Raw genomic sequence first — 27,569 nt, forward strand, 5'->3', positions numbered from 1 at the left:
ACAAATGCGTTAAACAAATTCGTACACGTTATTTATCAATTTAACTCTAGAATTAAAGGATATACAACGAGAAACAACGTTTGACAACCTTTAAACAGTTTTAATAACTATCTCAAAAATTTTCGCTCTGATGCAAACAACTGATGAGTTATCTACTTAAATTTGATGAACAAAACAACTTACGTATTTTAAGCATGCTAACCTTTAGCCCGGTAAGCAAATTAAAAAAAAAAACGCAATATGTAGGCTACACGAGAACGGAGACGTCGAGTAACCAAAACAAATGCGTTAAACAAATTCGTACACGTTATTTATCAATTTAACTCTAGAATTAAAGGATATACAACGAGAAACAACGTTTGACAACCTTTAAACAGTTTTAATAACTATCTCAAAAATTGTCGCTCTGATGCAAACAACTGATGAGTTATCTACTTAAATTTGATGAACAAAACGACTTACGTATTTTAAACATGCTAACCTTTAGCCCGGTAAAAAATTAAAAAAAAAGCAATATGTAGGCTACACGAGAACGGAGACGTCGAGTAACCAAAACAAATGCGTTGAACAAATTCGTACACGTTATTTATCAATTTAACTCTAGAATTAAAGGATATACAACGAGAAACAACGTTTGACAACCTTTAAACAGTTTTAATAACTATCTCAAAAATTGTCGCTCTGATGCAAACAACTGATGAGTTATCTACTCAAATTTGTTGAACAAAACGACTTACGTATTTTAAACATGCTAACCTTTAGCCCGGTAAGCAAATTAAAAAAAAACGCAATATGTAGGCTACACGAGAACGGAGACGTCGAGTAACCAAAACAAATGCGTTAAACAAATTCGTACACGTTATTTATCAATTTAACTCTAGAATTAAAGGATATACAACGAGAAACAACGTTTGACAACCTTTAAACAGTTTTAATAACTATCTCAAAAATTGTCGCTCTGATGCAAACAACTGATGAGTTATCTACTTAAATTTGTTGAACAAAACGACTTACGTATTTTAAGCATGCTAACCTTTAGCCCGGTAAGCAAATTAAAAAAAAAACGCAATATGTAGGCTACACGAGAACGGAGACGTCGAGTAACCAAAACAAATACGTTAAACAAATTCGTACACGTTATTTATCAATTTAACTTTAGAATTAAAGGATATACAACGAGAAACAACGTTTGACAACCTTTAAACAGTTTTAATAACTATCTCAAAAATTGTCGCTCTGATGCAAACAACTGATGAGTTATCTACTTAAATTTGTTGAACAAAACGACTTACGTATTTTAAGCATGCTAACCTTTAGCCCGGCAAGCAAATTAAAAAAAAAACGCAATATGTAGGCTACACGAGAACGGAGACGTCGAGTAACCAAAACAAATGCGTTAAACAAATTCGTACACGTTATTTATCAATTTAACTCTAGAATTAAAGGATATACAACGAGAAACAACGTTTGACAACCTTTAAACAGTTTTAATAACTATCTCAAAAATTGTCGCTCTGATGCAAACAACTGATGAGTTATCTACTTAAATTTGATGAACAAAACGACTTACGTATTTTAAACATGCTAACCTTTAGCCCGGTAAGCAAATTAAAAAAAAAAACGCAATATGTAGGCTACACGAGAACGGAGACGTCGAGTAACCAAAACAAATGCGTTAAACAAATTCGTACACGTTATTTATCAATTTAACTCTAGAATTAAAGGATATACAACGAGAAACAACGTTTGACAATCTTTAAACAGTTTTAATAACTATCTCAAAAATTGTCGCTCTGATGCAAACAACTGATGAGTTATCTACTTAAATTTGTTGAACAAAGCGACTTACGTATTTTAAGCATGCTAACCTTTAGCCCGGTAAGCAAATTAAAAAAAAAACGCAATATGTAGGCTACACGAGAACGGAGACGTCGGGTAACCAAAACAAATGCGTTAAACAAATTCGTACACCTTATTTATCAATTTAACTCTAGAATTAAAGGATATACAACGAGAAACAACGTTTGACAACCTTTAAACAGTTTTAATAACTATCTCAAAAATTGTCGCTCTGATGCAAACAACTGATGAGTTATCTACTTAAATTTGATGAACAAAACGACTTACGTATTTTAAGCATGCTAACCTTTAGCCCGGTAAGCAAATTAAAAAAAAAACGCAATATGTAGGCTACACGAGAACGGAGACGTTGAGTAACCAAAACAAATGCGTTAAACAAATTCGTACAAGTTATTTATCAATTATCTCTAGAATTAAAGGATATACAACGAGAAACAACGTTTGACAACCTTTAAACAGTTTTAATAACTATCTCAAAAATTGTCGCTCTGATGCAAACAACTGATGAGTTATCTACTTAAATTTGTTGAACAAAACGACTTACGTATTTTAAGCATGCTAACCTTTAGCCCGGTAAGCAAATTAAAAAAAAAACGCAATATGTAGGCTACACGAGAACGGAGACGTCCAGTAACCAAAACAAATACGTTAAACAAATTCGTACACGTTATTTATCAATTTAACTCTAGAATTAAAGGATATACAACGAGAAACAACGTTTGACAACCTTTAAACAGTTTTAATAACTATCTCAAAAATTGTCGCTCTGATGCAAACAACTGCTGAGTTATCTACTCAAATTTGTTGAACAAAACGACTTACATATTTTAAGCATGCTAACCTTTAGCCCGGCAAGCAAATTAAAAAAAAACGCAATATGTAGGCTACACGAGAACAGAGACGTCGAGTAACCAAAACAAATGCGTTAAACAAATTCGTGCACGTTATTTATCAATTTAACTCTAGAATTAAAGGATATACAACGAGAAACAAAGTTTGACAACCTTTAAACAGTTTTAATAACTATCTCAAAAATTGTCGCTCTGATGCAAACAACTGATAAGTTATCTACTTAAATTTGATGAACAAAACGACTTACGTATTTTAAACATGCTAACCTTTAGCCCGGTAAGCAAATTAAAAAAAAACCGCAATATGTAGGCTACACGAGAACGGAGACGTCGAGTAACCAAAACAAATGCGTTAAACAAATTCGTACACGTTATTTATCAATTTAACTCTAGAATTAAAGGATATACAACGAGAAACAACGTTTGACAACCTTTAAACAGTTTTAATAACTATCTCAAAAATTGTCGCTCTGATGCAAACAACTGATGAGTTATCTACTTAAATTTGTTGAACAAAACGACTTACGTATTTTAAACATGCCTACCTTTAGCCCGGTAAGCAAATTAAAAAAAAAACGCAATATGTAGGCTACACGAGAACGGAGACGTCGAGTAACCAAAACAAATACGTTAAACAAATTCGTACACGTTATTTATCAATTTAACTCTAGAATTAAAGGATATACAACGAGAAACAACGTTTGACAACCTTTAAACAGTTTTAATAACTATCTCAAAAATTGTCGCTCTGATGCAAACAACTGATGAGTTATCTACTTAAATTTGTTGAACAAAACGACTTACGTATTTTAAGCATGCTAACCTTTAGCCCGGTAAGCAAATTAAAAAAAAAACGCAATATGTAGGCTACACGAGAACGGAGACGTCGAGTAACCAAAACAAATGCGTTAAACAAATTCGTACACGTTATTTATCAATTTAACTCTAGAATTAAAGGATATACAACGAGAAACAACGTTTGACAACCTTTAAACAGTTTTAATAACTATCTCAAAAATTGTCGCTCTGATGCAAACAACTGATGAGTTATCTACTTAAATTTGATGAACAAAACGACTTACGTATTTTAAGCATGATAACCTTTAGCCCGGTAAGCAAATTAAAAAAAAAAACGCAATATGTAGGCTACACGAGAACGGAGACGTCGAGTAACCAAAACAAATGCGCTAAACAAATTCGTACACGTTATTTATCAATTTAACTCTAGAATTAAAGGATATACAACGAGAAACAACGTTTGACAACCTTTAAACAGTTTTAATAACTATCTCAAAAATTGTCGCTCTGATGCAAACAACTGATGAGTTATCTACTTAAATTTGTTGAACAAAACGACTTACGTATTTTAAGCATGCTAACCTTTAGCCCGGTAAGCAAATTAAAAAAAAAAACGCAATATGTAGGCTACACGAGAACGGAGACGTCGAGTAACCAAACCAAATGCGTTAAACAAATTCGTACACGTTATTTATCAATTTAACTCTAGAATTAAAGGATATACAACGAGAAACAACGTTTGACAACCTTTAAACAGTTTTAATAACTATCTCAAAAATTGTCGCTCTGATGCAAACAACTGATGAGTTATCTACTTAAATTTGATGAACAAAACGACTTACGTATTTTAAACATGCTAACCTTTAGCCCGGTAAGCAAATTAAAAAAAAAAACGCAATATGTAGGCTACACGAGAACGGAGACGTCGAGTAACCAAAACAAATGCGTTAAACAAATTCGTACACGTTATTTATCAATTTAACTCTAGAATTAAAGGATATACAACGAGAAACAACGTTTGACAACCTTTAAACAGTTTTAATAACTATCTCAAAAATTATCGCTCTGATGCAAACAACTGATGAGTTATCTACTTAAATTTGATGAACAAAACGACTTACGTATTTTAAACATGCTAACCTTTAGCCCGGTAAGCAAATTAAAAAAAAAAACGCAATATGTAGGCTACACGAGAACGGAGACGTCGAGTAACCAAAACAAATGCGTTAAACAAATTCGTACACGTTATTTATCAATTTAACTCTAGAATTAAAGGATATACAACGAGAAACAACGTTTGACAACCTTTAAACAGTTTTAATAACTATCTCAAAAATTGTCGCTCTGATGCAAACAACTGATGAGTTATCTACTTAAAATTGATGAACAAAACGACTTACGTATTTTAAACATGCTAACCTTTAGCCCGGTAAGCAAATTAAAAAAAAAAAACGCAATATGTAGGCTACACGAGAACGGAGACGTCGAGTAACCAAAAAAAATGCGTTAAACAAATTCGTACACGTTATTTATCAATTTAACTCTAGAATTTAAGGATATACAACGAGAAACAACGTTTGACAACCTTTAAACAGTTTTAATAACTATCTCAAAAATTGTCGCTCTGATGCAAACAACTGATGAGTTATCTACTCAAATTTGTTGAACAAAACGACTTACGTATTTTAAACATGCTAACCTTTAGCCCGGTAAGCAAATTAAAAAAAAACGCAGTATGTAGGCTACACGAGAACGGAGACGTCGAGTAACCAAAACAAATGCGTTAAACAAATTCGTACACGTTATTTATCAATTTAACTCTAGAATTAAAGGATATACAACGAGAAACAACGTTTGACAACCTTTAAACAGTTTTAATAACTATCTCAAAAATTGTCGCTCTGATGCAAACAACTGATGAGTTATCTACTTAAATTTGATGAACAGCACGACTTACGTATTTTAAACATGCTAACCCGGTAAGCAAATTAAAAAAAAAACGCAATATGTAGGCTACACGAGAACGGAGACGTCGAGTAACCAAAACAAATGCGTTAAACAAATTCGTACACGTTTTTTTATTAATTTAACTCTAGAATTAAAGGATATACAACGAGAAACAACGTTTGACAACCTTTAAACAGTTTTTACAACGAGAAACAACGTTTGACAACCTTTAAACAGTTTTAATAACTATCTCAAAAATTATCGCTCTGATGCAAACAACTGATGAGTTATCTACTTAAATTTGATGAACAAAACGACTTACGTATTTTAAACATGCTAACCTTTAGCCCGGTAAGCAAATTAAAAAAAAAACGCAATATGTAGGCTACACGAGAACGGAGACGTCGAGTAACCAAAACAAATGCGTTAAACAAATTCGTACACGTTATTTATCAATTTAACTCTAGAATTAAAGGATATACAACGAGAAACAACGTTTGACAACCTTTAAACAGTTTTAATAACTATCTCAAAAATTGTCGCTCTGATGCAAACAACTGATGAGTTATCTACTTAAAATTGATGAACAAAACGACTTACGTATTTTAAACATGCTAACCTTTAGCCCGGTAAGCAAATTAAAAAAAAAACGCAATATGTAGGCTACACGAGAACGGAGACGTCGAGTAACCAAAAAAATGCGTTAAACAAATTCGTACACGTTATTTATCAATTTAACTCTAGAATTAAAGGATATACAACGAGAAACAACGTTTGACAACCTTTAAACAGTTTTAATAACTATCTCACAAATTGTCGCTCTGATGCAAACAACTGATGAGTTATCTACTCAAATATGTTGAACAAAACGACTTGCGTATTTTAAACATGCCAACCTTTAGCGCGGTAAGCAAATTAAAAAAAAAACGCAATATGTAGGCTACACGAGAACGGAGACGTCGAGTAACCAAAACAAATGCGTTAAACAAATTCGTACACGTTATTTATCAATTTAACTCTAGAATTAAAGGATATACAACGAGAAACAACGTTTGACAACCTTTAAACAGTTTTAATAACTATCTCAAAAATTGTCGCTCTGATGCAAACAACTGATGAGTTATCTACTTAAATTTGTTGAACAAAACGACTTACGTATTTTAAACATGCTAACCTTTAGCCCGGTAAGCAAATTAAAAAAAAACGCAATATGTAGGCTACACGAGAACGGAGACGTCGAGTAACCAAAACAAATGCGTTAAACAAATTCGTACACGTTATTTATCAATTTAACTCTAGAATTAAAGGATATACAACGAGAAACAACGTTTGACAACCTTTAAACAGTTTTAATAACTATCTCAAAAATTGTCGCTCTGATGCAAACAACTGATGAGTTATCTACTTAAATTTGATGAACAACACGACTTACGTATTTTAAACATGCTAACCTTTAGCCCGGTAAGCAAATTAAAAAAAAAACGCAATATGTAGGCTACACGAGAACGGAGACGTCGAGTAACCAAAACAAATGCGTTAAACAAATTCGTACACGTTTTTTATCAATTTAACTCTAGAATTAAAGGATATACAACGAGAAACAACGTTTGACAACCTTTAAACAGTTTTAATAACTATCTCAAAAATTATCGCTCTGATGCAAACAACTGATGAGTTATCTACTTAAATTTTTTGAACAAAACGACTTACGTATTTTAAGCATGCTAACCTTTAGCCCGGTAAGCAAATTAAAAAAAAAACGCAATATGTAGGCTACACGAGAACGGAGACGTCGAGTAACCAAAACAAATGCGTTAAACAAATTCGTACACGTTATTTATCAATTTAACTCTAGAATTAAAGGATATACAACGAGAAACAACGTTTGACAACCTTTAAACAGTTTTAATAACTATCTCAAAAATTGTCGCTCTGATGCAAACAACTGATGAGTTATCTACTTAAATTTGATGAACAAAACGACTTACGTATTTTAAACATGCTAACCTTTAGCCCGGTAAGCAAATTAAAAAAAAACGCAATGTGTAGGCTACACGAGAACGGAGACGTCGAGTAACCAAAACAAATGCGTTAAACAAATTCGTACACGTTATTTATCAATTTAACTCTAGAATTAAAGGATATACAACGAGAAACAACGTTTGACAACCTTTAAACAGTTTTAATAACTATCTCAAAAATTGTCGCTCTGATGCAAACAACTGATGAGTTATCTACTTAAATTTGATGAACAAAACGACTTACGTATTTTAAACATGCTAACCTTTAGCCCGGTAAAAAATTAAAAAAAAACGCAATATGTAGGCTACACGAGAACGGAGACGTCGAGTAACCAAAACAAATGCGTTGAACAAATTCGTACACGTTATTTATCAATTTAACTCTAGAATTAAAGGATATACAACGAGAAACAACGTTTGACAACCTTTAAACAGTTTTAATAACTATCTCAAAAATTGTCGCTCTGATGCAAACAACTGATGAGTTATCTACTCAAATTTGTTGAACAAAACGACTTACGTATTTTAAACATGCTAACCTTTAGCCCGGTAAGCAAATTAAAAAAAAACGCAATATGTAGGCTACACGAGAACGGAGACGTCGAGTAACCAAAACAAATGCGTTAACCAAATTCGTACACGTTATTTATCAATTTAACTCTAGAATTAAAGGATATACAACGAGAAACAACGTTTGACAACCTTTAAACAGTTTTAATAACTATCTCAAAAATTGTCGCTCTGATGCAAACAACTGATGAGTTATCTACCTAAATTTGTTGAACAAAACGACTTACGTATTTTAAGCATGCTAACCTTTAGCCCGGTAAGCAAATTAAAAAAAAAACGCAATATGTAGGCTACACGAGAACGGAGACGTCGAGTAACCAAAACAAATGCGTTAAACAAATTCGTACACGTTATTTATCAATTTAACTCTAGAATTAAAGGATATACAACGAAAAACAACGTTTGACAACCTTTAAGCCGTTTTAATAACTATCTCAAAAATTGTCGCTCTGATGCAAACAACTGATGAGTTATCTACTTAAATTTGATGAACAAAACGACTTACGTATTTTAAACATGCTAACCTTTAGCCCGGTAAGCAAATTAAAAAAAAAACGCAATATGTAGGCTACACGAGAACGGAGACGTCGAGTAACCAAAACAAATGCGTTAAACAAATTCGTACACGTTATTTATCAATTTAACTCTAGAATTAAAGGATATACAACGAGAAACAACGTTTGACAATCTTTAAACAGTTTTAATAACTATCTCAAAAATTGTCGCTCTGATGCAAACAACTGATGAGTTATCTACTTAAATTTGTTGAACAAAACGACTTACGTATTTTAAGCATGCTAACCTTTAGCCCGGTAAGCAAATTAAAAAAAAAACGCAATATGTAGGCTACACGAGAACGGAGACGTCGAGTAACCAAAACAAATGCGTTAAACAAATTCGTACACGTTATTTATCAATTTAACTCTAGAATTAAAGGATATACAACGAGAAACAACGTTTGACAACCTTTAAACAGTTTTAATAACTATCTCAAAAATTGTCGCTCTGATGCAAACAACTGATGAGTTATCTACTTAAATTTGATGAACAAAACGACTTACGTATTTTAAGCATGCTAACCTTTAGCCCGGTAAGCAAATTAAAAAAAAAACGCAATATGTAGGCTACACGAGAACGGAGACGTCGAGTAACCAAAACAAATGCGTTAAACAAATTCGTACAAGTTATTTATCAATTTAACTCTAGAATTAAAGGATATACAACGAGAAACAACGTTTGACAACCTTTAAACAGTTTTAATAACTATCTCAAAAATTGTCGCTCTGATGCAAACAACTGCTGAGTTATCTACTCAAATTTGTTGAACAAAACGACTTAAGTATTTTAAGCATGCTAACCTTTAGCCCGGCAAGCAAATTAAAAAAAAACGCAATATGTAGACGTCGAGTAACCAAAACAAATGCGTTAAACAAATTCGTACACGTTATTTATCAATTTAACTCTAGAATTAAAGGACATACAACGAGAAACAACGTTTGACAACCTTTAAACAGTTTTAATAACTATCTCGAAAATTATCGCTCTGATGCAAACAACTGATGAGTTATCTACTTAAATTTGATGAACAAAACGACTTACGTATTTTAAGCATGCTAACCTTTAGCCCGGTAAGCAAATTAAAAAAAAACGCAATATGTAGGCTACACGAGAACAGAGACGTCGAGTAACCAAAACAAATGCGTTAAACAAATTCGTACACGTTATTTATCAATTTAACTCTAGAATTAAAGGATATACAACGAGAAACAACGTTTGACAACCTTTAAACAGTTTTAATAACTATCTCAAAAATTATCGCTCTGATGCAAACAACTGATGAGTTATCTACTTAAATTTGATGAACAAAACGACTTACGTATTTTAAGCATGCTAACCTTTAGCCCGGTAAGCAAATCAAAAAAAAAACGCAATATGTAGGCTACACGAGAACGGAGACGTCGAGTAACCAAAACAAATGCGTTAAACAAATTCGTACACGTTATTAATCAATTTAACTCTAGAATTAAAGGATATACAACGAGAAACAACGTTTGACAACCTTTAAACAGTTTTAATAACTATCTCAAAAATTGTCGCTCTGATGCAAACAACTGATGAGTTATCTACTTAAATTTGATGAACAAAACGACTTACGTATTTTAAACATGCTAACCTTTAGCCCGGTACGCAAATTAAAAAAAAACGCAATATGTAGGCTACACGAGAACGGAGACGTCGAGTAACCAAAACAAATGCGTTAAACAAATTCGTACACGTTATTTATCAATTTAACTCTATAATTAAAGGATATACAACGAGAAACAACGTTTGACAACCTTTAAACAGTTTTAATAACTATCTCAAAAATTGTCGCTCTGATGCAAAGAACTGATGAGTTATCTACTTAAATTTGATGAACAAAACGACTTACGTATTTTAAACATGCTAACCTTTAGCCCGGTAAGCAAATTAAAAAAAAACCGCAATATGTAGGCTACACGAGAACGGAGACGTCGAGTAACCAAAACAAATGCGTTAAACAAATTCGTACACGTTATTTATCAATTTAACTCTAGAATTAAAGGATATACAACGAGAAACAACGTTTGACAACCTTTAAACAGTTTTAATAACTATCTCAAAAATTGTCGCTCTGATGCAAACAACTGATGAGTTATCTACTTAAATTTGTTGAACAAAACGACTTACGTATTTTAAACATGCTAACCTTTAGCCCGGTAAGCAAATTAAAAAAAAAAACGCAATATGTAGGCTACACGAGAACGGAGACGTCGAGTAACCAAAACAAATGCGTTAAACAAATTCGTACACGTTATTTATCAATTTAACTCTAAAATTAAAGGATATACAAGGAGAAACAACGTTTAACAACCTTTAAACAGTTTTAATAACTATCTCAAAAATTGTCGCTCTGATGCAAACAACTGATGAGTTATCTACTTAAATTTGTTGAACAAAACGACTTACGTATTTTAAACATGCTAACATTTAGCCCGGTAAGCAAATTAAATAAAAAACGCAATATGTAGGCTACACGAGAACGGAGACGTCGAGTAACCAAAACAAATGAGTTAAACAAATTCGTACACGTTATTTATCAATTTAACTCTAGAATTAAAGATATACAACGAGAAACAACGTTTGACAACCTTTAAACAGTTTTAATAACTATCTCAAAAATTGTCGCTCTGATGCAAACAACTGATGAGTTATCTACTCAAATTTGTTGAACAAAACGACTTACGTATTTTAAACATGCTAACCTTTAGCCCGGTAAACAAATTAAAAAAAAAACGCAATATGTAGGCTACACGAGAACGGAGACGTCGAGTAACCAAAACAAATGCGTTAAACAAATTCGTACACGTTATTTATCAATTTAACTCTAGAATTAAAGGATATACAACGAGAAACAACGTTTGACAACCTTTAAACAGTTTTAATAACTATCTCAAAAATTGTCGCTCTGATGCAAACAACTGATGAGTTATCTACTTAAATTTGATGAACAAAACGACTTACGTATTTTAAACATGCTAACCTTTAGCCCGGTAAGCAAATTAAAAAAAAACGCAATATGTAGGCTACACGAGAACGGAGACGTCGAGTAACCAAAACAAATGCGTTAAACAAATTCGTACACGTTATTTATCAATTTAACTCTAGAATTAAAGGATATACAACGAGAAACAACGTTTGACAACCTTTAAACCATTTTAATAACTATCTCAAAAATTGTCGCTCTGATGCAAACAACTGATGAGTTATCTACTTAAATTTGATGAACAAAACGACTTACGTATTTTAAACATGTTAACCTTTAGCCCGGTAAGCAAATTAAAAAAAAAACTCAATATGTAGGCTACACGAGAACGGAGACGTCGAGTAACCAAAACAAATGCGTTAAACAAACTCGTACACGTTATTTATCAATTTAACTCTAGAATTAAAGGATATACAACGAGAAACAACGTTTGACAACCTTTAAACAGTTTTAATAACTATCTCAAAAATTGTCGCTCTGATGCAAACAACTGATGAGTTATCTACTTAAATTTGATGAACAAAACGGCTTACGTATTTTAAACATGCTAACCTTTAGCCCGGTAAGCAAATTAAAAAAAAAACGCAATATGTAGGCTACACGAGAACAGAGACGTCGAGTAACCAAAACAAATGCGTTAAACAAATTCGTACACGTTATTTATCAATTTAACTCTAGAATTAAAGGATATACAACGAGAAACAACGTTTGACAACCTTTAAACAGTTTTAATAACTATCTCAAAAATTGTCGCTCTGATGCAAACAACTGATAAGTTATCTACTTAAATTTGATGAACAAAACGACTTACGTATTTTAAACATGCTAACCTTTAGCCCGGTAAGCAAATTAAAAAAAAAACGCAATATGTATGCTACACGAGAACGGAGACGTCGAGTAACCAAAACAAATGCGTTAAACAAATTTGTACACGTTATTTATCAATTTAACTCTAGAATTAAAGGATATACAACGAGAAACAACGTTTGACAACCTTTAAACAGTTTTAATAACTATCTCAAAAATTGTCGCTCTGATGCAAACAACTGCTGAGTTATCTACTCAAATTTGTTGAACAAAACGACTTACGTATTTTAAACATGCTAACCTTTAGCCCGGTAAGCAAATTAAAAAAAAAACGCAATATGTAGGCTACACGAGAACGGAGACGTCGAGTAACCAAAACAAATGCGTTAAACAAATTCGTACACGTTATTTATCAATTTAACTCTAGAATTAAAGGATATTCAACGAGAAACAACGTTTGACAACTTTTAAACCGTTTTAATAACTATCTCAAAAATTGTCGCTCTGATGCAAACAACTGATGAGTTATCTACTTAAATTTGATGAACAAAACGACTTACGTATTTTAAACATGCTAACCTTTAGCCCGGTAAGCAAATTAAAAAAAAAAACGCAATATGTAGGCTACACGAGAATGGAGACGTCGAGTAACCAAAACAAATGCGTTAAACAAATTCGTACACGTTATTTATCAATTTAACTCTAGAATTAAAGGATATACAACGAGAAACAACGTTTGACAACCTTTAAACAGTTTTAATAACTATCTCAAAAATTGTCGCTCTGATGCAAACAACTGATGAGTTATCTACTCAAATTTGTTGAACAAAACGACTTACGTATTTTAAACATGCTAACCTTTAGCCCGGTAAGCAAATTAAAAAAAAACGCAATATGTAGGCTACACGAGAACGGAGACGTCGAGTAACCAAAACAAATGCGTTAAACAAATTCGTACACGTTATTTATCAATTTAACTCTAGAATTAAAGGATATACAACGAGAAACAACGTTTGACAACCTTTAAACAGTTTTAATAACTACCTCAAAAATTGTCGCTCTGATGCAAACAACTGATGAGTTATCTACTCAAATTTGTTGAACAAAACGACTTACGTATTTTAAACATGCTAACCTTTAGCCCGGTAAACAAATTAAAAAAAAAACGCAATATGTAGGCTACACGAGAACGGAGACGTCGAGTAACCAAAACAAATGCGTTAAACAAATTCGTACACGTTATTTATCAATTTAACTCTAGAATTAAAGGATATACAACGAGAAACAACGTTTGACAACCTTTAAACAGTTTTAATAACTACCTCAAAAATTGTCGCTCTGATGCAAACAACTGATGAGTTATCTACTTAAATTTGATGAACAAAACGACTTACGTATTTTAAACATGCTAACCTTTAGCCCGGTAAGCAAATTAAAAAAAAAACGCAATATGTAGGCTACACGAGAACGGAGACGTCGAGTAACCAAAACAAATGCGTTAAAAAAATTCGTACACGTTATTTATCAATTTAACTCTAGAATTAAAGGATATACAACGAGAAACAACGTTTGACAACCTTTAAACAGTTTTAATAACTATCTCAAAAATTGTCGCTCTGATGCAAACAACTGATGAGTTATCTACTTAAATTTGTTGAACAAAACGACTTACGTATTTTAAACATGCTAACCTTTAGCCCGGTAAGCAAATTAAAAAAAAACGCAATATGTAGGCTACACGAGAACGGAGACGTCGAGTAACCAAAACAAATGCGTTAAACAAATTCGTACACGTTATTTATCAATTTAACTCTAGAATTAAAGGATATACAACGAGAAACAACGTTTGACAACCTTTAAACAGTTTTAATAACTATCTCAAAAATTGTCGCTCTGATGCAAACAACTGATGAGTTATCTACTTAAATTTGATGAACAAAACGACTTACGTATTTTAAACATGCTAACCTTTAGCCCGGTAAGCAAATTAAAAAAAAAACGCAATATGTAGGCTACACGAGAACGGAGACGTCGAGTAACCAAAACAAATGCGTTAAAAAAATTCGTACACGTTATTTATCAATTTAACTCTAGAATTAAAGGATATACAACGAGAAACAACGTTTGACAACCTTTAAACAGTTTTAATAACTATCTCAAAAATTATCGCTCTGATGCAAACAACTTTCATAAAAGTTTAAGATGTCGAACATCAAAAGGAAGAAAACCAGAAAGTTACGTGGTCATGTGAGTCATGGGCATGGTCGTATTGGCAAGCACCGTAAGCATCCTGGTGGACGCGGTAATGCTGGTGGTATGCTCCATCACCGTATAAACTTCGACAAATACCATCCTGGCTATTTTGGTAAAGTTGGTATGAGAAACTTCCATTTGCGTCGTCAACATAAATTCTGCCCAACAATTAATTTGGACAAATTGTGGTCACTGGTTGGTGCTGACAAATTTGCTAAATTGGAGAAGGAGAAAAGCAAAAAAGTCCCTGTTATCGACTTGGTGCAATTCGGTTATTATAAATTGTTGGGTCGTGGACATCTGCCAAAGCAGCCTGTGATTGTAAAAGCGAAATATTTCTCAAAAAAGGCTGAAGACAAAATTAAATCAGCTGGTGGTGTCTGCTTGTTGAGAGCTTAATTTTAAGAACCTGTTTCCAACTTCGTGTCGTTATTTATCAATTTAACTCTAGAATTAAAGGATATACAACGAGAAACAACGTTTGACAACCTTTAAACAGTTTTAATAACTATCTCAAAAATTATCGCTCTGATGCAAACAACTGATGAGTTATCTACTTAAATATGATGAACAAAACGACTTACGTATTTTAAGCATGCTAACCTTTAGCCCGGTAAGCAAATTAAAAAAAAAACGCAATACGTAGGCTACACGAGAACGGAGACATCGAGTAACCAAAACAAATGCGTTAAACAAATTCGTACACGTTATTTATCAATTTAACTCTAGAATTAAAGGATATACAACGAGAAACAACGTTTGACAACCTTTAAACAATTTTAATAACTATCTCAAAAATTATCGCTCTGATGCAAACAACTGATGAGTTATCTACTTAAATTTGATGAACAAAACGACTTACGTATTTTAAACATGCTAACCTTTAGCCCGGTAAGCAAATTAAAAAAAAAACGCAATATGTAGGCTACACGAGAACGGAGACGTCGAATAACCAAAACAAATGCGTTAAACAAATTCGTACACGTTATTTATCAATTTAACTCTAGAATTAAAGGATATACAACGAGAAACAACGTTTGACAACCTTTAAACAGTTTTAATAACTATCTCAAAAATTGTCGCTCTGATGCAAACAACTGATGAGTTATCTACTTAAATTTGTTGAACAAAACGACTTACGTATTTTAAGCATGCTAACCTTTAGCCCGGTAAGCAAATTAAAAAAAAAACGCAATATGTAGGCTACACGAGAACGGAGACGTCGAGTAACCAAATCAAATGCGTTAAACAAATTCGTACACGTTATTTATCAATTTAACTCTAGAATTAAAGGATATACAACGAGAAACAACGTTTGACAACCTTTAAACAGTTTTAATAACTATCTCAAAAATTATCGCTCTGATGCAAACAACTGATGAGTTATCTACTTAAATATGATGAACAAAACGACTTACGTATTTTAAACATGCTAACCTTTAGCCCGGTAAGCAAATTAAAAAAAAAACGCAATATGTAGGCTACACGAGAACGGAGACGTCGAGTAACCAAAACAAATGCGTTAAACAAATTCGTACACGTTATTTATCAACTTAACTCTAGAATTAAAGGATATACAACGAGAAACAACGTTTGACAACCTTTAAACAGTTTTAATAACTATCTCAAAAATTATCGCTCTGATGCAAACAACTGATGAGTTATCTACTTAAATATGATGAACAAAACGACTTACGTATTTTAAACATGCTAACCTTTAGCCCGGTAAGCAAATTAAAAAAAAACGCAATATGTAGGCTACACGAGAACGGAGACGTCGAGTAACCAAAACAAATGCGTTAAACAAATTCGTACACGTTATTTATCAATTTAACTCTAGAATTAAAGGATATACAACGAGAAACAACGTTTGACAACCTTTAAACAGTTTTAATAACTATCTCAAAAATTATCGCTCTGATGCAAACAACTGATGAGTTATCTACTTAAATTTGTTGAACAAAACGACTTACGTATTTTAAACATGCTAACCTTTAGCCCGGTAAGCAAATTAAAAAAAAAACGCAATATGTAGGCTACACGAGAACGGAGACGTCGAGTAACCAAAACAAATGCGTTAAACAAATTCGTACACGTTATTTATCAATTTAACTCTAGAATTAAAGGATATACAACGAGAAACAACGTTTGACAACCTTTAAACAGTTTTAATAACTATCTCAAAAATTATCGCTCTGATGCAAACAACTGATGAGTTATCTACTTAAATATGATGAACAAAACGACTTACGTATTTTAAACATGCTAACCTTTAGCCCGGTAAGCAAATTAAAAAAAAAACGCAATATGTAGGCTACATGAGAACGGAGACGTCGAGTAACCAAAACAAATGCGTTAAACAAATTCGTACACGTTATTTATCAATTTAACTCTAGAATTAAAGGATATACAACGAGAAACAACGTTTGACAACCTTTAAACAATTTTAATAACTATCTCAAAAATTATCGCTCTGATGCAAACAACTGATGAGTTATCTACTTAAATATGATGAACAAAACGACTTACGTATTTTAAACATGCTAACCTTTAGCCCGGTAAGCAAATTAAAAAAAAACGCAATATGTAGGCTACACGAGAACGGAGACGTCGAATAACCAAAACAAATGCGTTAAACAAATTCGTACACGTTATTTATCAAATTAACTTTAGAATTAAAGGATATACAACGAGAAACAACGTTTGACAACCTTTAAACAGTTTTAATAACTATCTCAAAAATTGTCGCTCTGATGCAAACAACTGATGAGTTATCTACTTAAATTTGATGAACAAAACGACTTACGTATTTTAAACATGCTAACCTTTAGCCCGGTAAGCAAATTAAAAAAAAACGCAATATGTAGGCTACACGAGAACGGAGACGTCGAGTAACCAAAACAAATGCGCTAAACAAATTCGTACAAGTTATTTATCAATTTAACTCTAGAATTAAAGGATATACAACGAGAAACAACGTTTGACAACCCTTAAACAATTTTAATAACTATCTCAAAAATTGTCGCTCTGATGCAAACAACTGATGAGTTATCTACTTAAATTTGATGAACAAAACGACTTACGTATTTTAAACATGCTAACCTTTAGCCCGGTAAGCAAATTAAAAAAAAAACTCAATATGTAGGCTACACGAGAACGGAGACGTCGAGTAACCAAAACAAATGCGTTAAACAAATTCGTACACGTTATTTATCAATTTAACTCTAGAATTAAAGGATATACAACGAGAAACAACGTTTGACAACCTTTAAACAGTTTTAATAACTATCTCAAAAATTGTCGCTCTGATGCAAACAACTGATGAGTTATCTACTTAAATTTGATGAACAAAACGGCTTACGTATTTTAAACATGCTAACCTTTAGCCCGGTAAGCAAATTAAAAAAAAACGCAATATGTAGGCTACACGAGAACAGAGACGTCGAGTAACCAAAACAAATGCGTTAAACAAATTCGTACACGTTATTTATCAATTTAACTCTAGAATTAAAGGATATACAACGAGAAACAACGTTTGACAACCTTTAAACAGTTTTAATAACTATCTCAAAAATTGTCGCTCTGATGCAAACAACTGATGAGTTATCTACTTAAATTTGATGAACAAAACGACTTACGTATTTTAAACATGCTAACCTTTAGCCCGGTAAGCAAATTAAAAAAAAAACGCAATATGTAGGCTACACGAGAACGGAGACGTCGAGTAACCAAAACAAATGCGTTAAACAAATTTGTACACGTTATTTATAAATTTAACTCTAGAATTAAAGGATATACAACGAGAAACAACGTTTGACAACCTTTAAACAGTTTTAATAACTATCTCAAAAATTGTCGCTCTGATGCAAACAACTGCTGAGTTATCTACTCAAATTTGTTGAACAAAAGGACTTACGTATTTTAAACATGCTAACCTTTAGCCCGGTAAGCAAATAAAAAAAAAAACGCAATATGTAGGCTACACGAGAACGGAGACGTCGAGTAACCAAAACAAATGCGTTAAACAAATTCGTACACGTTATTTATCAATTTAACTCTAGAATTAAAGGATATTCAACGAGAAACAACGTTTGACAACCTTTAAACCGTTTTAATAACTATCTCAAAAATTGTCGCTCTGATGCAAACAACTGATGAGTTATCTACTTAAATTTGATGAACAAAACGACTTACGTATTTTAAACATGCTAACCTTTAGCCCGGTAAGCAAATTAAAAAAAAAAAACGCAATATGTAGGCTACACGAGAATGGAGACGTCGAGTAACCAAAACAAATGCGTTAAACAAATTCGTACACGTTATTTATCAATTTAACTCTAGAATTAAAGGATATACAACGAGAAACAACGTTTGACAACCTTTAAACAGTTTTAATAACTATCTCAAAAATTGTCGCTCTGATGCAAACAACTGATGAGTTATCTACTCAAATTTGTTGAACAAAACGACTTACGTATTTTAAACATGCTAACCTTTAGCCCGGTAAGCAAATTAAAAAAAAACGCAATATGTAGGCTACACGAGAACGGAGACGTCGAGTAACTAAAACAAATGCGTTAAACAAATTCGTACATGTTATTTATCAATTTAACTCTAGAATTAAAGGATGTACAACGAGAAACAACGTTTGACAACCTTTAAACAGTTTTAATAACTATCTCAAAAATTGTCGCTCTGATGCAAACAACTGATGAGTTATCTACTTAAATTTGATGAACAAAACGACTTACGTATTTTAAACATGCTAACCTTTAGCCCGGTAAGCAAATTAAAAAAAAAACGCAATATGTAGGCTACACGAGAACGGAGACGTCGAGTAACCAAAACAAATGCGTTAAAAAAATTCGTACATGTTATTTATCAATTTAACTCTAGAATTAAAGGATATACAACGAGAAACAACGTTTGACAACCTTTAAACAGTTTTAATAACTATCTCAAAAATTATCGCTCTGATGCAAACAACTGATGAGTTATCTACTTAAATTTGTTGAACAAAACGACTTACGTATTTTAAACATGCTAACCTTTAGCCCGGTAAGCAAATTAAAAAAAAAACGCAATATGTAGGCTACACGAGAACGGAGACGTCGAGTAACCAAAACAAATGCGTTAAACAAATTCGTACACGTTATTTATCAATTTAACTCTAGAATTAAAGGATATACAACGAGAAACAACGTTTGACAACCTTTAAACAGTTTTAATAACTATCTCAAAAATTATCGCTCTGATGCAAACAACTGATGAGTTATCTACTTAAATATGATGAACAAAACGACTTACGTATTTTAAGCATGCTAACCTTTAGCCCGGTAAGCAAATTAAAAAAAAACGCTATATGTAGGCTACACGAGAACGGAGACATCGAGTAACCAAAACAAATGCGTTAAACAAATTCGTACACGTTATTTATCAATTTAACTCTAGAATTAAAGGATATACAACGAGAAACAACGTTTGACAACCTTTAAACAATTTTAATAACTATCTCAAAAATTATCGCTCTGATGCAAACAACTGATGAGTTATCTACTTAAATTTGATGAACAAAACGACTTACGTATTTTAAACATGCTAACCTTTAGCCCGGTAAGCAAATTAAAAAAAAACGCAATATGTAGGCTACACGAGAACGGAGACGTCGAATAACCAAAACAAATGCGTTAAACAAATTCGGACACGTTATTTATCAATTTAACTCTAGAATTAAAGGATATACAACGAGAAACAACGTTTGACAACCTTTAAACAGTTTTAATAACTATCTCAAAAATTGTCGCTCTGATGAAAACAACTGATGAGTTATCTACTTAAATTTGTTGAACAAAACGATTTACGTATTTTAAGCATGCTAACCTTTAGCCCGGTAAGCAAATTAAAAAAAAACGCAATATGTAGGCTACACGAGAACGGAGACGTCGAGTAACCAAAACAAATGCGTTAAACAAATTCGTACACGTTATTTATCAATTTAACTCTAGAATTAAAGGATATACAACGAGAAACAACGTTTGACAACCTTTAAACAGTTTTAATAACTATCTCAAAAATTATCGCTCTGATGCAAACAACTGATGAGTTATCTACTTAAATATGATGAACAAAACGACTTACGTATTTTAAACATGCTAACCTTTAGCCCGGTAAGCAAATTAAAAAAAAAACGCAATATGTAGGCTACACGAGAACGGAGACGTCGAGTAACCAAAACAAATGCGTTAAACAAATTCGTACACGTTATTTATCAACTTAACTCTAGAATTAAAGGATATACAACGAGAAACAACGTTTGACAACCTTTAAACAGTTTTAATAACTATCTCAAAAATTATCGCTCTGATGCAAACAACTGATGAGTTATCTACTTAAATTTGATGAACAAAACGACTTACGTATTTTAAACATGCTAACCTTTAGCCCGGTAAGCAAATTAAAAAAAAAACGCAATATGTAAGCTACACGAGAACGGAGACGTCGAGTAACCAAAACAAATGCGTTAAACAAATTCGTACACGTTATTTATCAATTTAACTCTAGAATTAAAGGATATACAACGAGAAACAACGTTTGACAACCTTTAAACAGTTTTAATAACTATCTCAAAAATTATCGCTCTGATGCAAACAACTGATGAGTTATCTACTTAAATATGATGAACAAAACGACTTACGTATTTTAAACATGCTAACCTTTAGCCCGGTAAGCAAATTAAAAAAAAAACGCAATATGTAGGCTACACGAGAACGGAGACGTCGAGTAACCAAAACAAATGCGTTAAACAAATTCGTACACGTTATTTATCAATTGAACTCTAGAATTAAAGGATATACAACGAGAAACAACGTTTGACAACCTTTAAACAGTTTTAATAACTATCTCAAAAATTATCGCTCTGATGCAAACAACTGATGAGTTATCTACTTAAATTTGTTGAACAAAACGACTTACGTATTTTAAACATGCTAACCTTTAGCCCGGTAAGCAAATTAAAAAAAAACGCAATATGTAGGCTACACGAGAACGGAGACGTCGAGTAACCAAAACAAATGCGTTAAACAAATTCGTACACGTTATTTATCAATTTAACTCTAGAATTAAAGGATATACAACGAGAAACAACGTTTGACAACCTTTAAACAGTTTTAATAACTATCTCAAAAATTATCGCTCTGATGCAAACAACTGATGAGTTATCTACTTAAATATGATGAACAAAACGACTTACGTATTTTAAACATGCTAACCTTTAGCCCGGTAAGCAAATTAAAAAAAAAACGCAATATGTAGGCTACACGAGAACGGAGACGTCGAGTAACCAAAACAAATGCGTTAAACAAATTCGTACACGTTATTTAACAATTTAACTCTAGAATTAAAGGATATACAACGAGAAACAACGTTTGACAACCTTTAAACAATTTTAATAACTATCTCAAAAATTATCGCTCTGATGCAAACAACTGATGAGTTATCTACTTAAATATGATGAACAAAACGACTTACGTATTTTAAACATGCTAACCTTTAGCCCGGTAAGCAAATTAAAAAAAAAACGCAATATGTAAGCTACACGAGAACGAAGACGTCGGATAACCAAAACAAATGCGTTAAACAAATTCGTACACGTTATTTATCAATTTAACTCTAGAATTAAAGGATATACAACGAGAAACAACGTTTGACAACCTTTAAACAGTTTTAATAACTATCTCAAAAATTGTCGCTCTGATGCAAACAACTGATGAGTTATCTACTTAAATTTGATGAACAAAACGACTTACGTATTTTAAACATGCTAACCTTTAGCCCGGTAAGCAAATTAAAAAAAAAACGCAATATGTAGGCTACACGAGAACGGAGACGTCGAGTAACCAAAACAAATGCGTTAAACAAATTCGTACACGTTATTTATCAATCTAACTCTAGAATTAAAGGATATACAACGAGAAACAACGTTTGACAACCTTTAAACAGTTTTAATAACTATCTCAAAAATTGTCGCTCTGATGCAAACAACTGATGAGTTATCTACTTAAATTTGTTGAACAAAACGACTTACGTATTTTAAACATGCTAACCTTTAGCCCGGTAAGCAAATTAAAAAAAAAACGCAATATGTAGGCTACACGAGAACGGAGACGTCGAGTAACCAAAACAAATGCGTTAAACAAATTCGTACACGTTATTTATCAATTTAACTCTAGAATTAAAGGATATACAACGAGAAACAACGTTTGACAACCTTTAAACAGTTTTAATAACTATCTCAAAAATTATCGCTCTGATGCAAACAACTGATGAGTTATCTACTTAAATATGATGAACAAAACGACTTACGTATTTTAAACATGCTAACCTTTAGCCCGGTAAGCAAATTAAAAAAAAACGCAATATGTAGGCTACACGAGCACGGAGACGTCGAGTAACCAAAACAAATGCGTTAAACAAATTCGTACACGTTATTTATCAATTTAACTCTAGAATTAAAGGATATACAACGAGAAACAACGTTTGACAACCTTTAAACAGTTTTAATAACTATCTCAAAAATTATCGCTCTGATGCAAACAACTGATGAGTTATCTACTTAAATATGATGAACAAAACGACTTACGTATTTTAAACATGCTAACCTTTAGCCCGGTAAGCAAATTAAAAAAAAAACGCAATATGTAGGCTACACGAGAACGGAGACGTCGAGTAACCAAAACAAATGCGTTAAACAAATTCGTACACGTTATTTATCAATCTAACTCTAGAATTAAAGGATATACAACGAGAAACAACGTTTGACAACCTTTAAACAGTTTTAATAACTATCTCAAAAATTATCGCTCTGATGCAAACAACTGATGAGTTATCTACTTAAATTTGATGAACAAAACGACTTACGTATTTTAAACATGCTAACCTTTAGCCCGGTAAGCAAATTAAAAAAAAAACGCAATATGTAGGCTACACGAGAACGGAGACGTCGAGTAACCAAAACAAATGCGTTAAACAAATTCGTACACGTTATTTATCAATTTAACTCTAGAATTAAAGGATATACAACGAGAAACAACGTTTGACAACCTTTAAACAGTTTTAATAACTATCTCAAAAATTATCGCTCTGATGCAAACAACTGATGAGTTATCTACTTAAATATGATGAACAAAACGACTTACGTATTTTAAACATGCTAACCTTTAGCCCGGTAAGCAAATTTAAAAAAAACGCAATATGTAGGCTACACGAGAACGGAGACGTCGAGTAACCAAAACAAATGCGTTAAACAAATTCGTACACGTTATTTATCAATTTAACTCTAGAATTAAAGGATATACAACGAGAAACAACGTTTGACAACCTTTAAACAGTTTTAATAACTATCTCAAAAATTATCGCTCTGATGCAAACAACTGATGAGTTATCTACTTAAATTTGTTGAACAAAACGACTTACGTATTTTAAACATGCTAACCTTTAGCCCGGTAAGCAAATTAAAAAAAAAACGCAATATGTAGGCTACACGAGAACGGAGACGTCGAGTAACCAAAACAAATGCGTTAAACAAATTCGTACACGTTATTTATCAATTTAACTCTAGAATTAAAGGATATACAACGAGAAACAACGCTTGACAACCTTTAAACAGTTTTAATAACTATCTCAAAAATTATCGCTCTGATGCAAACAACTGATGAGTTATCTACTTAAATATGATGAACAAAACGACTTACGTATTTTAAGCATGCTAACCTTTAGCCCGGTAAGCAAATTAAAAAAAAAAACGCAATATGTAGGCTACACGAGAACGGAGACATCGAGTAACCAAAACAAATGCGTTAAACAAATTCGTACACGTTATTTATCAATTTAACTCTAGAATTAAAGGATATACAACGAGAAACAACGTTTGACAACCTTTAAACAATTTTAATAACTATCTCAAAAATTATCGCTCTGATGCAAACAACTGATGAGTTATCTACTTAAATTTGATGAACAAAACGACTTACGTATTTTAAACATGCTAACCTTTAGCCCGGTAAGCAAATTAAAAAAAAAAACGCAATATGTAGGCTACACGAGAACGGAGACGTCGAATAACCAAAACAAATGCGTTAAACAAATTCGTACACGTTATTTATCAATTTAACTCTAGAATTAAAGGATATACAACGAGAAACAACGTTTGACAACCTTTAAACAGTTTTAATAACTATCTCAAAAATTGTCGCTCTGATGCAAACAACTGATGAGTTATCTACTTAAATTTGTTGAACAAAACGACTTACGTATTTTAAGCATGCTAACCTTTAGCCCGGTAAGCAAATTAAAAAAAAACGCAATATGTAGGCTACACGAGAACGGAGACGTCGAGTAACCAAAACAAATGCGTTAAACAAATTCGTACACGTTATTTATCAATTTAACTCTAGAATTAAAGGATATACAACGAGAAACAACGTTTGACAACCTTTAAACAGTTTTAATAACTATCTCAAAAATTATCGCTCTGATGCAAACAACTGATGAGTTATCTACTTAAATATGATGAACAAAACGACTTACGTATTTTAAAAATGCTAACCTTTAGCCCGGTAAGCAAATTAAAAAAAAAACGCAATATGTAGGCTACACGAGAACGGAGACGTCGAGTAACCAAAACAAATGCGTTAAACAAATTCGTACACGTTATTTATCAATTTAACTCTAGAATTAAAGGATATACAACGAGAAACAACGTTTGACAACCTTTAAACAATTTTAATAACTATCTCAAAAATTATCGCTCTGATGCAAACAACTGATGAGTTATCTACTTAAATATGATGAACAAAACGACTTGTATTTTAAACATGCTAACCTTTAGCCCGGTAAGCAAATTAAAAAAAAAACGCAATATGTAGGCTACACGAGAACGGAGACGTCGAATAACCAAAACAAATGCGTTAAACAAATTCGTACACGTTATTTATCAATTTAACTCTAGAATTAAAGGATATACAACGAGAAACAACGTTTGACAACCTTTAAACAGTTTTAATAACTATCTCAAAAATTGTCGCTCTGATGCAAACAACTGATGAGTTATCTACTTAAATTTGATGAACAAAACGACTTACGTATTTTAAACATGCTAACCTTTAGCCCGGTAAGCAAATTAAAAAAAAAACGCAATATGTAGGCTACACGAGAACGGAGACGTCGAGTAACCAAAACAAATGCGTTAAACAAATTCGTACACGTTATTTATCAATTTAACTCTAGAATTAAAGGATATACAACGAGAAACAACGTTTGACAACCTTTAAACAGTTTTAATAACTATCTCAAAAATTGTCGCTCTGATGCAAACAACTGATGAGTTATCTACTTAAATTTGTTGAACAAAACGACTTACGTATTTTAAACATGCTAACCTTTAGCCCGGTAAGCAAATTAAAAAAAAACGCAATATGTAGGCTACACGAGAACGGAGACGTCGAGTAACCAAAATAAATGCGTTAAACAAATTCGTACACGTTATTTATCAATTTAACTCTAGAATTAAAGGATATACAACGAGAAACAACGTTTGACAACCTTTAAACAGTTTTAATAACTATCTCAAAAATTATCGCTCTGATGCAAACAACTGATGAGTTATCTACTTAAATTTGATGAACAAAACGACTTACGTATTTTAAACATGCTAACCTTTAGCCCGGTAAGCAAATAAAAAAAAAAACGCAATATGTAGGCTACACGAGAACGGAGACGTCGAGTAACCAAAACAAATGCGTTAAACAAATTCGTACACGTTATTTATCAATTTAACTCTAGAATTAAAGGATATACAACGAGAAATAACGTTTGACAACCTTTAAACAGTTTTAATAACTATCTCAAAAATTATCGCTCTGATGCAAACAACTGATGAGTTATCTACTTAAATATGATGAACAAAACGACTTACGTATTTTAAACATGCTAACCTTTAGCCCGGTAAGCAAATTAAAAAAAAACGCAATATGTAGGCTACACGAGAACGGAGACGTCGAGTAACCAAAACAAATGCGTTAAACAAATTCGTACACGTTATTTATCAATTTAACTCTAGAATTAAAGGATATACAACGAGAAACAACGTTTGACAACCTTTAAACAGTTTTAATAACTATCTCAAAAATTATCGCTCTGATGCAAACAACTGATGAGTTATCTACTTAAATTTGTTGAACAAAACGACTTACGTATTTTAAACATGCTAACCTTTAGCCCGGTAAGCAAATTAAAAAAAAAACGCAATATGTAGGCTACACGAGAACAGAGACATCGAGTAACCAAAACAAATGCGTTAAACAAATTCGTACACGTTATTTATCAATTTAACTCTAGAATTAAAGGATATACAACGAGAAACAACGCTTGACAACCTTTAAACAGTTTTAATAACTATCTCAAAAATTATCGCTCTGATGCAAACAACTGATTAGTTATCTACTTAAATATGATGAACAAAACGACTTACGTATTTTAAGCATGCTAACCTTTAGCCCGGTAAGCAAATTAAAAAAAAAACGCAATATGTAGGCTACACGAGAACGGAGACATCGAGTAACCAAAACAAATGCGTTAAACAAATTCGTACACGTTATTTATCAACTTAACTCTAGAATTAAAGGATATACAACGAGAAACAACGTTTGACAACCTTTAAACAATTTTAATAACTATCTCAAAAATTATCGCTCTGATGCAAACAACTGATGAGTTATCTACTTAAATTTGATGAACAAAACGACTTACGTATTTTAAACATGCTAACCTTTAGCCCGGTAAGCAAATTAAAAAAAAAAACGCAATATGTAGGCTACACGAGAACGGAGACGTCGAATAACC

General features: G+C 32.4%; 1 protein-coding gene across 1 annotated transcript; it reads left to right on the forward strand.

Moving 5' to 3' along the window:
- The first annotated feature begins 14,609 nt into the window (after positions 1-14,609).
- LOC137235847 (large ribosomal subunit protein uL15-like) lies at positions 14,610-15,093 on the forward strand. The gene has a single exon (XM_067758659.1). It carries the CDS (start codon positions 14,622-14,624, stop codon positions 15,069-15,071), a length of 450 nt encoding a protein of 149 aa, XP_067614760.1. The 5' UTR covers positions 14,610-14,621; the 3' UTR covers positions 15,072-15,093.
- The last annotated feature ends 12,476 nt before the right edge of the window (positions 15,094-27,569 follow it).

The sequence above is a fragment of the Eurosta solidaginis genome, unplaced genomic scaffold (genome assembly GCF_040869045.1).
Source record: "Eurosta solidaginis isolate ZX-2024a unplaced genomic scaffold, ASM4086904v1 ctg00001129.1, whole genome shotgun sequence".
Taxonomy (NCBI): Eukaryota; Metazoa; Arthropoda; class Insecta; order Diptera; family Tephritidae; genus Eurosta; species Eurosta solidaginis.

Bases quoted from the DNA above. Each gene is read 5' to 3' on its own strand.
- LOC137235847 (XM_067758659.1), top strand. From the start codon at position 14,622: ATGTCGAACATCAAAAGGAAGAAAACCAGAAAGTTACGTGGTCATGTG.